At 52.9% G+C, this 14,749-nt stretch overlaps 1 protein-coding gene across 1 annotated transcript in view; it reads left to right on the top strand.

Annotated features, from left to right (window-relative positions):
- The window catches only part of COL4A2 (collagen type IV alpha 2 chain), a 162,030-nt gene that overhangs the window by 105,924 nt on the left and 41,357 nt on the right, over positions 1-14,749 (top strand). The window contains exons 8-18 of the mRNA XM_031466312.2: positions 953-1,024; positions 1,367-1,402; positions 1,508-1,570; positions 3,402-3,437; positions 6,029-6,070; positions 6,936-7,034; positions 8,563-8,598; positions 9,160-9,210; positions 10,227-10,271; positions 13,040-13,093; positions 14,045-14,111. Coding sequence (XP_031322172.2) covers positions 953-1,024; positions 1,367-1,402; positions 1,508-1,570; positions 3,402-3,437; positions 6,029-6,070; positions 6,936-7,034; positions 8,563-8,598; positions 9,160-9,210; positions 10,227-10,271; positions 13,040-13,093; positions 14,045-14,111 — 601 coding nt within the window. The remainder of the gene's footprint in view (positions 1-952; positions 1,025-1,366; positions 1,403-1,507; positions 1,571-3,401; positions 3,438-6,028; positions 6,071-6,935; positions 7,035-8,562; positions 8,599-9,159; positions 9,211-10,226; positions 10,272-13,039; positions 13,094-14,044; positions 14,112-14,749) is intronic.

The following is a 14,749-nucleotide window of genomic DNA, read 5'->3' as shown; positions in this document are numbered from 1 at the left end:
TTTTATTAAAAAAAAAACATTTTGAGCTGGAGGAAGAGCAGCCCTAACACCCTTCACTGCGTTTCCCGGAAGCTGGTGGACCTCTGGCTGCACTCACACCTCTGTCTTCTGGCTCCTTTACTGGACGTAAAGGACGTTTCTTTTTCAACTTCTCAGTGAGCTACAGTGTGTTCTAGACTATTCTAATACCATAGGTTTCGCTGTCAATAAATACATCTACCACCTTAAAATTTGGTTTCATATGTAAGTGTTAAAAGATGTTTGTACACATGCTTTGTGTGTGTTTAACAAAATTGCACTTATTTTTAATGGAAGTACTGTCAGTTACAATGTGTCAGTTTCTGGTGGACAGCGTCATGTCCCAGCCATGCATGTATATACGTATATTTGTTTTCATTTTCTTTTCCATTAAAAGTTATTACAAGATATCGAATAGAGCTCCCTGTGCTATACAGAAGATATTTGTTTTTTATGTTTTTATACATAGTGGTTAACATTTGCAAATCTAGACTCCCAAATTTATCCCTTCCCACCCCAATTCCACTTTTAAAGGGTGACCCAGGACCTCTCTTGCGAATGGTGCTCAGAGTGAATGTGTTGACATCTTCAGTCCACAAATGCCAAAGGAAACACAGAGTGGTATTATTACAAAGAGAAGGAACAGGCTGGCAGAGGAAAGGATTTGTTTACTGAACGTTCACTTGGGTTTTGAAAGTAACGTAAACCCTGTATTTCCATTTTAACCTCAAAGAAAGATGCGGCTGGGTGAGCACGAAAGCCCCACCCTGGCGGTTGAAGGCACACTGATGATCGGAGAGACCCAGCGAAGCCATGAGAACAGCCAGACCTTGCTTGTAAAAGGAACAAGTAACCCTTCAAATTACCATCGCTGCTCTGAATGCTAACGGATCTTTTTTCATTTCTTCTTCCTATGATTTTTGTGCTAATCTAGGGGCCCCAAGGACCCAAAGGTCAGAAAGGCGAACCCTACGCCCTGTCCAGGGAGGACCGTGACAAATACAGGGTAAGTCTTACCCTGGGAGAGGTGGGGGCGTGGCCGCGCATCCCAGTGTCAATTCCCCATCATCGAGGTTAACTTGCAGGTGAACTCAGGGTGGAGGGGGCAGAGGGCGGCGGAATAATCCAAAATCACGATGGTGCCCTTCAGGCTGATTTCAGTCTTACACTCACTGTGGGTGCAGCTTTTCCCAGGTTCCCGACACTCCAGACACCTGGGTGATTACACGGCTGACTCCTGGGAAGGCAGATGCACTTTGCACGCTCATTTCCAACATTGGAATAAAATGTAACTAAATCTGATGATGCTTAAAAGCTAGAACTCTTAAGGTTATTTCTTCTCAATTAGGGGGAACCTGGAGGGCCCGGACTGGTCGGTTTCCAGGTAAGCGTTGTTTTCATCAGAGAAGAGTCCAAGCGGAACTGTGAGAATCAGGACCCCAAGCACCGCCTGCCTCTGCTAACAGCCCTCTCTGGTTGCCTGTCCTAGGGGCCCCCTGGCCGCCCTGGGCCTGTGGGGCAGATGGGTCCGGTTGGAGCTCCAGGAAGACCAGTAAGTACGGGGCTCATGTGTTCGTCCTTGACGTTGTCAAGACATTCTCCAGAGAGGCAGCTCCTTTAGCTGCAGGTGCTGGTGGCAGCCTCACGATGCAGCTCTGACGCTGGCGGTCACCAGAGAAAACATACGGCACGCGCTTTGCCCTTTGCACACATTGCCGCCATCGAGGCGGAAGAGTGAGGACCCAGAGCGTGCGGTCACCAGATCATTGCCAGCTAGGTCAGATCTGACCTGGGGTTGGCTGGGTGCCCTCCTAGTCATGCACAGGCTCTCCCAGCCCCACACCTAACCAGCTGACAAGGGCTCATTCCTGGCAAAGCAGACCGAGCCCAACAGATCGATAAGGAGGAAATGGACTCTGCTGGACATGGCCATTCAAGCAGGTGCACCACACCTGGCACGGCCATTAGAGCAAGTGCCCTGCACCTGGACGTGGCCATCATCGGCGAGATATTGGCCAGCAATAAACAAAGTGGCCCTAGTGCCCCACCTGAGTGGCCGTCCACAGGTGTTCCCTCCTCCTGCAAATCAAATAATAGAGTGAAGTGGGACAGGTCAAATGCTTAGATGAAGGAGGACTTGCTGCAAGGAGGGGAGGGGAGGAACAGAGCCGCCAGGACCCGGGCAGCCATGGGCCCCCGCCCCCCGACACAAGGGACCCGAAGATGAATTGATTTCCCCAAACTCTGACTCTCTCATTGCTGTCAGTTTTTATTAGTAAGGCAAACTGGCCTTAAGTTACTCAATGGGAGCTTTTGGCTCCGGGGGAGGAGCCCTCCTCCGAGAAAACCACCGCTCACAGTTGAGGCGGCTCTCGACGGAGGCTGCGCTGCCGGCTTCTCCACAGAAACTGAGAAGCGGGGGGGGGGGGGGGCAGCGTGTCTGGGGAGGCGCTGTCACACCAGCAGCTGGGGCGGGAGTGCTCACGCGCTTCCTTCGCACTGTCAGTAATTATATAACAATCGTAACTGCCCGTGTTTCTACAAAGCACTTGTCCCTGGGCCCATGGAAGCCATTCTTCCCAGCGGCCCTCTGGCTGTGAGAGATCTGGCCAAACGCCGCGAAGGGAGGCCCGTGCGATGGCGTGCTCCTTGCGCTCCTGCCCCACGCGGCCACCAGCCCACTCACAGCTCACATGCTGCAGGGATGGGGCTGTTGCGCTTTAAGTACACAATCTAGGGAAATACGAAACAGCAGGTTGTCCCGCAGGGTCCTCAGCTGATGTGGCAGCTTCAGGGTCTTCATATGAACCGGGAGACCCCCCACAGCCCCTGCCCTGTCCACTCACTTGTAAGTCAACACAGATTGCTCTTCTAAAGCATTTTTAACACTTCTATCCTTTAAGCTGAATGCTTAGCAGAAAGACATGGGCTGATATTTGCAGGTGGACATTCAGCCCTGCGTATTGGCCTGTAGACCGATTTCTGTCCGTGAATGTTTGCCGACCCACCAGTAAAAAGTGTCAGAAGGTGCCCCATGGGGGACCACAGAGAAGGCCAGGAGCAGCAGTCTTTGCAGCAATGGGTCCTGGGAACTTGCAAAGCAAACACAATAGGACACGGGTCAAATCAGAAGTCTCAGCTCAGAAAAGCAAACCAGAAACAGCTGTGCGTAGACCGCCGGTGAGGCCTGAGAGCTGGGCCTGACCCCAGTCCTCGCCCCGCCAGCCTCTCCTCCCCGCCGAGACAAATGCATCAGAAACCCCTATACTGACTGCCCGGTGTTCTCAGTGTACAGCGGCTGGCTTTCCCAGAGCGTTCTAGCAGATGGTATCTGGGTCCTGGGAGAAAGGAAACAGTTTACACACTTCTTTGTATTTGCGCAGGGCCCGCCTGGACCCCCTGGACCGAAAGGACAGCCAGTAAGTCGGTTGTTGGAGGGAGGGGAGGGAAGAGGGCCGCGTGCTTGTGAGTGCCCTCCTTGGCCGTGGGGCTGCTTGGCTGACAACTGTGTGTCGTTTATCTCACGATGAGGACCATTCTGTAGGTTTTAAGGCTTCATGTTATAAACGCCAAGGACAACTCCAGCAGTGACCCTGGACGGCCACTAGTGGGCGGGTTGTGGAGTGACGTGTTCGCACGTTGCGTAGCGTTCCTGCAGCTCCATGAAGAGCCAGCTGATGAGGGTTTGACTAGACACGTAGACCGGGCCGAGCTCGGGGCAGTGCGTGCTCACAACCCGCAGGTGCTGGTTTACAGAATGGACAAGGCGTCGCTGCAGGTGTGGGGCAGCTGATGGCCTTCGTGCCTGGGTGCAGGGAGAGCCTGCCAGAGCGTGATGTCCGCCTCTCGGGATGGAGTCAGTGAGCTTCAAGCCAGTCTGGGGCCCGAGCTGTACTGTTTTCATCAGGGAAAGATGACTCAGCTGGCTGAAGCACAGCAAAAGGGATGGCTTGTTAGGAGCGTGGAGGCGGAATTGGGGTTTAATGTGACCCAGGGAAGTTGGGTAAGTGTCCAGGACAAACAGTAGGAGGTTGGCGAGGGAAGTATTTGGTCAAAACTCAACATGAGTCATAAATATGGGGCCACCATTATGAACGTTTAAGACATTCCATGGCCCACATGTGGCCCAGGACAACTCCTAGCCTGCCATTCCCATGCCTGCCCCATGGAAACCCCATCTCTTTGACCCCCTGGGGACCTCAGCTGTCACCACCCCAGGCCCCAGCTCCCACCACCTCTGACCTGGCTTCCGGCTGCGGCTGGAGCTCATTAAGGATGCTGCCCACCCCCACCCCACCCCCCTGCCTGGCTCCCCACTGTCTAGCAGCCTGGAGCAGGCTGGGAACAGCCCTGAGCCAAGAGGAGCGGATGTCGGACGGGGCAGCCGAGCCCCAAGGTCGCCTCAGATCCCCGCTTGGCTGCAGCACAAACAGCCCTCGCCCTCCACCGGGTCACTTCCTGGAGACTCGGACACCAGCTCACGAGGCAGGGGGACCGCGGGGGCCCAGGCCAATGGCATTCTCCTCGAGCCTGGCTGTGTTTCTGTGCTTTGATTCCTGCTCCCAGCCAGGTGGGAAAGAAGCAAAGCAAAAGCCAAAATTAATTAAAGGCTTGGTTTTTATCTTCAGAAACTCTGGGCATTGGAGGGGGGTGTACACCATGGGGCAGAGAGAGATCAGACAGGGTCTTGCAGGAGCCTTTGTCACGATGGAAATGTAAGGTCCTGGGAAGGAAGCAGAGCCGTCGGGAAGTCAGAGAGCAGAGGGCTTCCTGTGATGCGCGTGGGTCTGTTGCATGGCTGTCCGGGTGGACTTACTTCAGATGCCGTGTCCTCGCGCAACCCTCCTGCATGTGGCAGCTCCCCTCGTGAAACGATCAAATACTTGCTGGGTCGCCAACCTCGCTTTGCAAACTCTTAAGCAAAAAAGATGAAAATTTGGGTAAATCCAAATCATTGAAAGGATGGGACATGTTTCTGTGGAAGTAGGGTTATCTCACCAAACTGAGAAGGTCTGAGGCAGAGGAGAGAATGAATCATGATCTTTAAAGATGGGACCCAAGGCGGGAAAAGGCTGCTTTCTGAGTCCAAAGGGGCCAGAACCCAAGGAAGTGCTCTGAGACTTTGCTGCCTAGAGCTGACGTAAGGGCGATGAAGGCTCCAGAAGACCTGGATCAGACCTGGTCTCCACCACTTCTTAGCTGAGGGGCTTTGGTCCAGCGGTGGACACTTGCACTGTCTGCGATGCCCAGACCCGCCAGGATGAAGAGGGAGCCCAGCCGTTGGCCGGGCCCTGGGTTCTCGCAGCCCAGCCTGCCAGTGTGGAACCAGCAGTGTCAACTTCCTGGTCATCAGGAGGGTTGAGCAATAAAATAGATTCCAAAAAGCAAATGACAGAGTGTTCCCCGGGGAGACAGAATACCTGCTGTCAGTCCACTATTTTTGAGGTTTTGTTTTGAGTTTAAAATACAGATTTTGGGGGAGGGGATAGCTCAGTGGTGCTTGGCACGCACGAGGTCCTGGGTTCAATCCCCGGTACCTCTGTTAAAAATAAATAAATAACTTGATTGCTCCCCCCCAAAAAAGGAAAAATAAAATACAAATTTCTTCAAAGCACAACTGTGTTAAAAGATGAGTTATATCGTTTTTTGAACCCCCGAGTTTCCATCCTTTAAGGCTGAGTCTTGGTGAACGCTCGGAATACGGCAGGAAGGACCACGTTCTGCAGCTGGCGCGGCGTCTCAGCTTGCTCCCGTTCGTACCGTGTGCGGCGCGGGCTCACACGTTTGTTTGAGTTTGTGTGTGGAAATAGCCAAAGAAAGGACAGTCATTTTCTTTCTGCGTCGCTTACTTCCTGGGAGCTGAAGCCGGAATACGGTGCAAGGACCGTTGTCCAGTAATGTTGCAAACACATAGGTCTTAGTTGCCTTTTTCTAAAAAAAAAAAATCACTACTTCTATTTCACTGTGATTATGGACTTTTTAAACCTTACGGAAACCGTTTGTCTTGCAGGGCAACAGGGGACTTGGTTTCTACGGAGAAAAAGGTGAAAAGGTAAGGGAAGCTTCGCGGGCTGGATTAGGAAGCAGACCGTTTCAATGGCTACGTTCTGTGCCGTCACCTGGGGCGCTCTGCAGACCGCCCCCCTAGGAACAGCCGCTGCGCAGTGAGAAGGCTGTGGGTCAGTAGGACGGTAAAAAGCCCCCGACCCCTGACGGAGACGCGGTGTCGGCGTCCTCAGCGCCCGGGAAGCTGAGGCGTTTCTCCGTGGCGTCTTCTGACATCAGGCATCCAGCAGTGACTGAGGAGCGGCGGTCAGAGTCACGGACACTCCTGCAGATTAGGGGCTTCCCACCTGTTTACCGTGTGAAAAAGCATCTCTCTGTGCTGATAACAACGCAAATGAAAGCGCCCCTGAGATGCTGTTTATCAAAGCTGCTGCTCTTTATAGACTTAAAAAAAACGCATCTGGTAAAGTAGTGGTGGAACTGGAGCGGTCTTCCATTTCTTAGACATTTCTTGTGTCTCAGTACCAATCTTAAATCAGTAAATCCACAGCAGAAACCACCAGCACATGTAGCCTCCAGGCCTAAGACTTTCCTTATGTAGAAATTCACGGTGAGGTGGTAATTCCGCAGAAGCCAGCGCATTCCCAAACTGTGAGCCGCCTAAGCAGCTTGTATGCGTACATTCTAAGTGATTATTAATGCAAGTAGGAATCAATTTTGCATTATGACCATTTTATTTTATAAGTGATTTTTACACTACATTGTGACTATAATGCCGTGAAATTGGTGTCCGTGTGATAAGTAACATGCAAGGATGAAGCCAGCAATTTGTGGTGGGAGCGTGCTGTTTTTCAACCTTGATCGTGTCTTCTCAATTTAAAGACGAAACTGCTTTGCTAAACCATTCACAGGGCGACATGGGACAGCCGGGACCCAACGGGATTCCGTCAGACAACCAGCATGCCATCATTGGGCCCACGAAGGAGACGATCCACCTAGATCAGTATAAGGTAAAGGGGCTTCAGCAAAATGGCTTATTCCCAGTTGAAGTAGAAAAAAAAAAAAAGAAGAAGAAGGAAAAAGGGTAACAGTCTTTGATCTTACAGAAACAATCACATTCAAAGTGGGAAAGCCCTCGCTGACAAATTGGCAGATTACACATGAAAGCACTGCTCACGGTCCCATAGGTGTATCCGTCCGTCGTTGTAAATAATTGTGATAAATTTGAAACAACACAAGAATCCATTTTAAAAAATTTCAAATCCAGGAGATCGGGGTATAGCTCAAGGGCAGAGCACATGCTTAGCGTGGACAAGGTCCTGCGTTCATTCCCCAATACTCCCATTAAACAATGAAACAAAAATTTTTGAAAACACTGCTCCAAAAAATAAACTGTGCATAAAAAAATCTCGAACCATCCAAAGTCTCTAGCATAGACCTAGGTTGGCGGTCGGGGCGCAGGTCAACACCGAGGCGTGGACTGTGGGAGCCAAATGTATTCGGCAAAATAAAACCTACTTTTCGCTCTTCGCTGACGCGGACCACTGTGGTGGGCTTTTTGGATTGAAGTCAGCTTTCTGATTCTTATCATTTCTATTAATGTTTTGCTTGATTAAAAGCATATTCTTGGAGTCCATAAAAATTAACACCCTGCTCTTCCGCTCACTGGCTCAGACAGGCCACTCGCCCTTCCTGAGCCTCTGAGTTTGCTCGTGATGAACGAAGGTTGCAGCCCTGACCTCGGGTCACGCTGACCTCGCGGAGCGGTGGAGCAGACACCGGGGTGGAACGCTTCTGCAAGGTCATGGGAACCCAAGTGAAAACCCCGAACATGGAAGGTGGTTCCCATCTCTCAGGCGTCTGTCAGGAAGCCGGGTCGCGCATGGGAGCAGGCAGGGCAGGCTGGACCACGGCCACGGGGAAGTCAGCCCGGCAGCTGCGGCTGTTCGGCTGTTACGAGCAACGCGGCCACTCACAAAAGTGACCTGGGAGGCGGCTGGCACAAGGCCAGAGGAGGCGGTTACGTGTCCAGGTGCTGGCCTAGGACTGATGGGGGAAAGGACCCAGCCCGGCACTATTTCTTTCCTCGTTTTAGACCAAAAGAAGAGGGAGACATCGATCGTGTAGGACTGACCTTGCTTTCTAAGGCCACTTCTGCTCAGTGTTTTAATACATCCCAAAGGAGCCGCTTCCTCCGAGGACCCTCCTGATAAAATCTCTCCCTCAAATGGACACCATCACTGGGGGTCTCCCTGGCCTTGCTGCCTGCCACTGTGGGTGCAGAAGGAAACCGCACAGATGGGAGAGACACCACCTTGCAGGCCCCTCAAAACTAACACATGATTTCATTTATACGGGAAAATCCAGGAGAAATAGCCCCTTGTTCCCCTTGAATGTTGAAGCTGCGAAGTTCGGGAGTCACGCTACAGCTCATTTCTAATCTTTGTTTCCAGGGTTTAAGGAGACAATCCAAACTCTGATGCACTTAAGTGTTACTGTTCTTAATTAACGAGCACTCCTTGTTTGTATTCTTTACAGGGCGAAAAAGGAAGCGAGGGGGAGCCAGGAGGAAAGGTAAGTCAGGATAAAGATGCCGCTCTCTTTGGGTGGCTCCCAGTGTCTGGGTGCTCCTGTCACAGCGAGAACAGGCCCAGGTGGTACCGGCCCACGGACCCTCGGTTTCCAGCCCATTTGTCTACAGCAGGAAAGCACTATTATTTCTTACGCTATTTTTCAGAAGGCAGTTTTAGAATGTCTTCCTTCTGCAGAGTCGACACCAGCTAATCAACACCTTGTGTCATTCATAAATGACCCTAAGGAAGATGTATGCTGGGGGGGCCGGGCGGGAGGGAGGGCTGCGTCCGTGCGGGCTCCAGCCGTGCGGTTGCTCTGCCCTCCCTGACCTGGGTCGGGCCTGCCCGCGTGGCCCCACTTCTCCCAGTCACTCACTTGGTGACGACGACAGGCGATGTCCTGGATGGATGGACCGCCGAGGTCCCAGCCACAACCCGCCGTGCGCGGAGGTGGACCAGAGACGCAGGGGCAGGCTGGCCGCGGCCAGGGCGCCAAGGCTGGAGCCCCGAGTGGGTGGAGCGTGAGGCGTGGGCGTCCTCAGGTCTCCCTGTTCTCTCCTAGGGCATCTCCTTGAAGGGGGAAGAAGGCGTCGTGGGCTTCTCAGGAGCACGGGTGAGCCAGCCCGCAGTGCCTGCTGTTCGCTCTGTATTGCTTTGGTTTTTAAGACGTTTTAAAAAATTTTTTTTGTATGAAAGTATAGTTGATGTACAATAATATATGCTACAGGTGTACAATATAGAGATTCACGGGGTTTAAAGGCTGTCCTCCACTTACAGTCATTATAAAATTGTGGCTCAATTCCCTGTGTTGGGCAGTATCTCCTTGTGGCTTATTTTATACGTGAGAGTTTGCACCTAGATTTTCCACCCACCCGCCTCCTCACCCACACACAGCTTCCCCCACTGCTGGGGTCCCGCACCGCAGGGATCTGCTGGCTGCGCCCGAGAGCCTGCGCTGACTGACACGCAACTGTCAGCCAGTGGCCAGGTGCTGAGAACCGCACCTCCACCTGGCGGGCTGGCACAGATCTCAAACGCGCTTCTGCCGTATCAGCTAAGCTGAACTACCCAGTGGAAACAAAAACACAGGCTGTCTCCAAGAAGCTGATTTCTTGTTGCCCTAAAAGTCCAACAAAAATGTACCTGGTGGAGCGAGCGGCGGGGGTGCCTCCTCCTGCGGAGGCTTGGCCACCTGTCACTCCCGGGCCCGAGGGCAGGCCTCCCTCCCTCGGCCAGAACTCGGTCAGCCGCTAAACCCAGCCCAGGTGAGCTGGAAACTGGGCGAGAGCCAGGCACCAGGAAGAGAGGGAATGGCCTCATGGTGACTCCCTGGGGGCCACTACCGCTCAAAGGACGTGTTGCAGTCTCCAAAAACAGGAGCAGAGACTCCGGGAGCCTGGGTGCACGCCCGTTTCTGCACCGTTTCTGCAGGCGGTGGACGTGGTGCACTACAGGAGGGTGACGCTAGGGTGACCCCTCTCCTCTGGAAAATTCAAGGAGGCTCTCAAGGGCCCTGTGCCTTCACAGCGAAGTGTTTACTTCGGTCCACGTCAGCTGCATAATGCGGCCTCCAGGAATGTTTGCTGCGTATTCTGAGCTCTTGTCTCTTCTGTTTTCTGTTCCACCCAGGGTGCCCCTGGCTTCGACGGTGAGAAAGGTTCGCTGGGACAGAAAGTAAGTTGGATGCCTGACACGCAGTCTGCTCTGGGCCTGAAACAGCTTACAAAAGTCAAATATGAAGACTGTGGTAGCCCCTGAAAAAAGTGCCCCCAGAAAAAAACGTCTAAACCTTTCCCACATTCACAATAGCAGTAATAACCCTTCCTAGTCAATCATTCAAGATGCGTAAGTGAACTCATTTCCCTTTTCCCTTCTTTTGCAAGCCAGCCCTCAGGGCCCCTCCCTCCAGGCCGCCCATCGCCCCGCCCCCGCCGGCTTCCAGTCGGCCCCCTCCTCTGTGTCCCCGCAAGTCCCCCTCAGGAAGGTCGTTATGTGGTGGCCACGGGTCCGCCCTCATTTTTTATGCATTGATCTCTCGCGTTTTGACACTTGGTTTTATCTTCAGTGATGATTCGTTATTTTTATCATATGTTTGGTGGACAGATTTTTGGCCATTTGGTTGGAAGAAAATGTCACGTGAGAAATGTCTCACGAATCTGGATCAGACTTCGAGCTGCTTGAACGCTGGGTCGCATGAGCAAGCACACATAGAAATTGCTTTCTTGAGTAATGACTCATTTATTTTCACTACTCGCTGTCTTCACCAGCTCAGGCGTAGGATGTACAGCCCCCCGCCCGCCGCAGACCCCCTGCAGGCCCCCCCGAGATGGCCGCGTGGGTTCAGCCGCGTGGGGTTCAGCTGCGTGCTCTCACGGGTGGGGGCGTGTGTTATTACACACACGCAGTTTAAGCCCCGAAAGTGAACGTGCCTGTGCTGTTCTGCTGCCTGTGTTTCTCGCCCGAGGTGCTTGGAGGCTTTCCCGCGGCAGCACGCACCCCCTGCACGGTTCCGCCAACCGGCCGCTCGGACCCAAGTAAACATGTTGCGCCGCATTTGCTTAACGAGCCCCTGCCGGTGGTTCCCCGCTGCTGGCTGCTCCACACTCGTGCAGTCAGCATTAGGGTCCAACATCTTGGTGCCTACGGGCCAGCATTTCCATAATTCAGTCCTAGGAGGTGCGTAGAAATATACTTTTAAAGATCGATTCAGCCTCTGAATCATGGCCCCATTGAGTCCTGCTCACGACTCCATCACAGGAGGTAATGTGACATCTGGGGAACCCCAGTGTCCCCCCACCTCTACTGTTGTATCTGCCACCGAGAAATGCGAAGGGAACAGTTTAGATCATTGTTTTGATTCTTGAGGGTGGCCTCAGATGAGCCGTGGGGGTGCATTTTTCCCTTTCCTCTGCTGAGTGATACCTTCCACACAATACTCAGCCCACGCCAACCCCCGCCCCAGGCAGTTCATCTGCTGCTGAGAACCCACAGGGAAACATGCGATCATAGTTTCAGCTCTTAGAATTCCAGGTGACTGGGATTCCAGCTGCCAGAGGTCTCCGAGGAATCCTGAGTGCCAGTTACTTTTCCCCTTTCTCCAATTGGCTTTCTGTAATAAGAAGTTAATTCCCAGCTGTTCAGACATATTTTACAAGTGTTGGTCCTCTTTGGGCTTACTCTGGGGACACTTGTTAAGGCTCGTTGCTGGTGTCGCAGCGTGGCTGGGCCGTGCTGGGTGGCACAGAAGGTCCTGTGGCATTGTTTGAGCTGCTCTGTCGTGCCGGCGCTGGACGCCGCTCGGAGGGGATGCCTGGCTCCGTCTCCCCAGTCACTCTGAGCCCTGAAGGGGTCCTAGCCCATCGCAGGGGTGGACTCGAAGTAGGAGATCACTCTTAGTATCAGAGAAACTTGCCATCACTTCGGAATCTTCAGCCCCACTGGTGTGAGAGAAGATCAGTCCACACCATAGCCCCCAGGCCCCCTCGATGAAAAACACAAGCCAGTCTTAGTTCATTCTGAACAGCATGATTTTCAGCATTCATGCTCCTGGGTTTCAAAACTCCCTGTAAAATAATCAGATCGTGGACATTTCTGCACCGCTGGTGCTCTGACCTGGGGGCCGTAATGCAGCTATTCTTTAGCAAGAGCGAATACATTTCTAGGTTTTTTTAAAAAAATCTTTACATACCTGTCCAGGTACGATGTGGCTCATAAGGATAAACTGTGTCTTTCAATCCATATTCAAGGGAATTAGAAAGCAGGGATCTGCATTAAGGATTTTTTAAGTGAAGAGCAAAAAATTCTGAATTAAGAGGCTTACTGCTTCTAGTTAGTGTGAACTAACATTTTTCAAAACCCATCTTGGGAGAAGTTTCTAATAGATGGGTCAGGTTGTCACCACCGGCCCCCACTGGACAATCGTTAAAATCCCTACGGGGGTGGGCAGCCAGCGTGTGTGCCCGGGGTGACGTGGCAGGGAGCACTGGGGACCTGCCGGCAACGGGTCTCGCTCAAAAGACAACTGACCAGCAGTTTAGAGGAAACCTGGGCAGGGGGCTTGGGTGGGGGGCTCACACTGCACAGCCCCATGAGGACAGAGTGGACAAATCCCCAGGGAGGGTGCTTGCCGTTCCAGTGGCCCAGTTTCTTCAGCAGCAACAACAAAAAGGTACTAAGACAGAAGAAAGGAAAACTGTTACAAATTACAAGCGTATTAAGAGACATAGCAGCCAAATGTCATATTCCAACTTTTTTTGAATCCTGATTCAAACAAAGCAACTTTAAAGAGACATCTTTGAGACTAAAATCAGAGAAAATTGAAAAGATGGATAGTAGGTGATTTTAAGGAATTATTGTTAATTCTGTCAGGTATAAGGTACTGCGGTCACATCTTTAAATTACATTTTAGAGATAAAACTGAGCACCAAACATCTTTCCTGCAGGGAAGCCGAGGACTAGACGGTTACCAAGGACCTGACGGATACCCAGGACCCAAGGTGGGCTCGGCTTCCTTCCGGGTGGCTTCCACTTCCTTCCTCTGGGTGGCGTTCTGACCACCTCCCGGCTGCCTGCTGTCCACCCACCTCGCCTGCTGGGAAAGCAGGCGTCCTCCATCCTGTGTGATGTCATGTGATGTATATAACACACAGCACCCGGCACTGGGATGAGACGGACGTTCACTCGTTAGTCACCTGTGTCCCAGCCTCAGGATGCCGCATGCCGCGTGGAGGTGGCACTTGGGACCTGCGCCCCACCCTGAGCAGAGCAAACCCGGGGGCTGAGAGAGGCAGATGCTGTAGTAACAAGAGGGTGGGGTGCCCCCTGGTTCCCCGGGGAGACGTGATGGCTTGTTTGAATAATCCCAGGGGCTGGCAGGGAGGTTGAGGACAGGGGAGGGGCGGGGTGCAGTGGCTCCAGCTGGTGGGGAACTAGCCAGGTTGGGGGGGGTGCGTATCCCACCAGGTTGGGGCACAGCCATTGAGGATGGGGGACTCGCGGTTGGGCCCTCAGGACCCCATGAGGCTCGGAGACGTCAGGGCAGCATGTGGAGTTTTAGGTGTCACAATCTGGACGGTGTTATGTCAGGTTCAGCCCAGCACCCAGCTCGCCCCGATGGGCGGCTCAGGTGGGGTCATCAACACAGACGAGTCTGCCCTGAGGAGGGAGACCGCCCGGCCACTTCCAGGGTTTGACGAGGATCTCAGAGTGAGGTGGGCACCTGCCCGCTTTGCTCTCTGCTGGTGTGTCTGCCTGGCGGCTGGGGTGCCTGGCTCGTCAGTGCGGCACAGTGGGCCTGGGGCCTGGGCCCGGTCCGTGGAGCTGGGACTCAGAACAGCCCCTACCAGGCTCATGCTCCACGTTTGGTTTTATTCTTTGGAAACATGCAGTGACCAGAACTCCAGAAGGCCGGTCTCACAGCCTGCTGTTTCCCTCTTTTCTTTCTCCAGGGAGAAACAGGAGACCCAGGGCCCCCCGGCCCGCCAGCCTACTCCCCTCACCCGTCTCTGGCCAAAGGTCGGTGTGCGTTTGTCCTGTGTGTTCATGTCTGTTGCAGACAGAGTCAGGGACTTGCAAGAAAGATTTTCTAAGCTAAATGAAACAACACAAACAACAACAACAAAAAAAAGCCAAGGGGTTTAGCACTTAAGCGTCAGAGGGTCTCAGTCTTGGGTACCACTTCCCGGGGATTCAGTGGGACATCACAGGGAAGCATTCGCTCTGTCTCTGCCTGAGAGCACGCCCTCGACCTTCCGCCCCGGGAGAGGCTTTCATTTCAAAACACCCTGTGCAGGTTCTGGTCCTGGGGAGCAGGGTGCTCCTGTTCTCAGGTGTGAAGCCCAGAACTGACCACAGTCCATAACCTGGGAATTGTCACATCCTTTTAAACTTCAAAGAACTAAAGCCCCAGCTTTGCAGCTGAGCTCATACTGGAAGACGCTCCCATGGTCACAGTGGACCCCTGTGTGTCAGTGAAGGAAGGGTTCTGCAGGTGTTGTGGCTTGTGCGCTTCCCATTAGTGTCGCTCAGCCTTCCGATCTGGACCATCTGTTGGCATAGGATTCTAATTCTGCGCTTACAGCAGTGGTCTCTGAACTTTTCGAATGTGCATCCTTCTAGGTTAAAAAAAAAACGTGTTTTCAGCACTCCTCCAA

The sequence above is a fragment of the Camelus dromedarius genome, chromosome 13 (assembly GCF_036321535.1).
Source record: "Camelus dromedarius isolate mCamDro1 chromosome 13, mCamDro1.pat, whole genome shotgun sequence".
NCBI lineage: Eukaryota > Metazoa > Chordata > Mammalia > Artiodactyla > Camelidae > Camelus > Camelus dromedarius.
The sequence above is the reverse complement of the archived record's forward strand: the minus strand, read 5'-3'. Positions and strand labels throughout refer to the sequence as shown.